Raw genomic sequence first — 2,401 nt, 5'->3', positions numbered from 1 at the left:
TAGTAGCTAATATAGATATATATAACCTAGTAATATAAAGACGGTTAGGGATCCTTAGAAGGGAAGAACTATAGTATAAGTTATATAATAATAAGATAAGGATTATTTTGGATTAAAATAATCTAGTTAGACTTAGGGGCTAAATAATTATTCTTAATTAGAATGATCTAGCTCAACCTAAGGTATAAAGGCATATACTAGGGAAAGGACTTATATATAGGATGGACTTGAGCTCAGCTTAAGAATAGACTTCTATAGCTCTTTAGTAATTAACTTATGATTCTCACTTAAGACTTTTAGCTATACCTAAGTAATAATTACTCTATAACTCTTATTAAGGACTTAACTAATCACTAAGACCTTTAAAGACCTATAATTACTTAAATAAGCCCTATAGAACGACTTAATACTATTTATAGTTCTCAATCCCTGACTTACTGCTAACACAAACCCACTGTCAGTTAGCTGGCCGTAACATAAAGAGGGTTAAAGCTTAAAATTATATTAAAGATAATAATAATAAGGGTTAATATAAAATAAAGAATATAAAATAATATTTTAAATAGATAAAAAGATAAAGTTTATAATATAATCTTAATAAAAGGAATAGTCTCTTATAGATTAATATCTCTTATTAAGGTTTTATTCCCTCTAACCTTAAATAAGGCTATTTATATATTACTATATATATTATAAAGCTTATTAAAATAGAGTTTTATTCTTTTAGAATATTAAATATTAAATATATACTTATTAGGTATAATAAGATAATATTAATAGCTAGATTATAAGGGTAGCTATATTATAATGCGCAGCGTATTATATTAATATTCCATATTTAGTGAGGCTTAATTAGGCAACATTTGCCCATATCAAGCAGGCGAAATGATAAAGATAGGCGACAAGACTAAGAAACTAGCCTTGCCAGTCCCTTCTCATGTCAAATAGGTGCCCTGTTGGACAGGTTTATATCTCGGCAGGGGATTCTAGGCATGAGTTGAGTAATCTCTCCAACCACTTAGTTCTCATAAGAAGAAATGTGAAATTGCTGAGATAAACATTGTAATTCAGACTGTTCCAGCCAGGTATTTTCAAAATCAACTAACTCCGCGCCACCGAAATCCAAAATGCCAATGCAAATCCAACAGGCCAGGCCCGCTGCCAAGTCTCGTGTCGTCCAGCCACGGCTTTTTTGCAAGTCACGCTCCCAATGAGTCATCTAATTCGTATCCATCAAGTCGTCTTCACCGAGTCTCATCCCAGTAGAGCCCAGCCCGTCCGACAGATCCAGAAGTTCCAACTAATGAGCCTGGTTTCCGTGTCCCGAGAACAAGTTGCTGCTTCTCCTCCTCCTCTTGGTCTTCTTGCCTCCAGCGGGAGGCGCAGCGGGTGCGGCCGGAGGAGGCGCCGCCGCGGTACCGTTCGCCGGGGGCGTGGCGGGGGGGATGGCGCCGCCGCGGTTGAGGCACGAGTCGTTGTCCGGAGCCGCGACGTTGACGGGGATCTGCAGGACCTGGCCGACCTCGATGAAGTCCGGGTTGGGGATGTTGTTGAGCTTGGCGATATTGCAAATGCCCGAGTTGAAGAGGCGCGCGATCTGGCCGAGGGTGTCGCCCTTCTGAACGGTCAGAGTCACGGTCCGGTTGGCATTGTTGACGGCGCCGCCGCCGGCGCTCGGGGCGCTCGTCAGGGGAGGCGGAGGCGTCGCCGCTTGTCTCTTCGTCGGTGGCGGCTCGGTGGGCGTCGTTGCTTGACGAGGGGAGAACATATGCGATAGGCCGCGGGTGAGGAGGCCTCGGGGTTCGGCTTGGACCTCGTTCTGGCCGGGAGCGTTGGCTACGGGGGTAGCTTGGGCGATGCCCGAGAGGCCGGCCAAGACCAGGCAAATGATCGAAGATCGCATGTTTGTTGGGTTGTCGATGATACCGAGATAATGATTGTGCGAGTTGTCAATGAGTGAACAGACCGGCCGCTAAGAGTCTACGAGATGTGGGAGGCCGGAGAGTTAAGAAACCAAAAGAGTGTCCAATACCAGGGAGACTGTGGTTAGAATGAATGGCGTGGTCCGAGAGAGGTGAGACGATCCCCCCGTCTGTCACGGCAACTTTATATCACGCACATATTGCTCTCTTCCTTTCACAGAAAGTGACCGGCCGCCTCGTCAAGACAGCCCCGTAGTTCATTCGCTGTAATGCGATTGGATGAATGCCGGGGTTCGAGGTTGACGTGCCCATCCCGGGAGGCCACGCCAGATCCACCTCATTGTAACCTGCTTAACAGACACTAAGCCCTGTCGCCTTATGAACCTCCGCGTTGGTAGGAGAGCGGACGCTAGCGACGTGGAGTTTCTGACTGACAACGTGGTAGCGATCGTGTGAGGAGGGTGAACTCGAAAGGCCGC

General features: G+C 45.4%; 1 protein-coding gene across 1 annotated transcript; it reads right to left on the bottom strand.

The window, feature by feature from the left end:
- Positions 1 to 1,300: 1,300 nt before the first annotated feature.
- Positions 1,301 to 1,903, bottom strand: CkaCkLH20_11403 (intracellular hyphae protein 1; the record flags this gene model as incomplete). Its single annotated transcript, XM_038894117.1, has 1 exon — positions 1,301 to 1,903. One exon carries the CDS (start codon positions 1,901 to 1,903, stop codon positions 1,301 to 1,303), a length of 603 nt encoding a protein of 200 aa, XP_038740695.1.
- Positions 1,904 to 2,401: the final 498 nt, after the last annotated feature.

This window comes from Colletotrichum karsti (genome assembly GCF_011947395.1).
Source record: "Colletotrichum karsti strain CkLH20 chromosome Unknown Scaffold47, whole genome shotgun sequence".
In the NCBI taxonomy this organism is placed as follows: Eukaryota; Fungi; Ascomycota; class Sordariomycetes; order Glomerellales; family Glomerellaceae; genus Colletotrichum; species Colletotrichum karsti.
The sequence above is the reverse complement of the archived record's forward strand: the minus strand, read 5'-3'. Positions and strand labels throughout refer to the sequence as shown.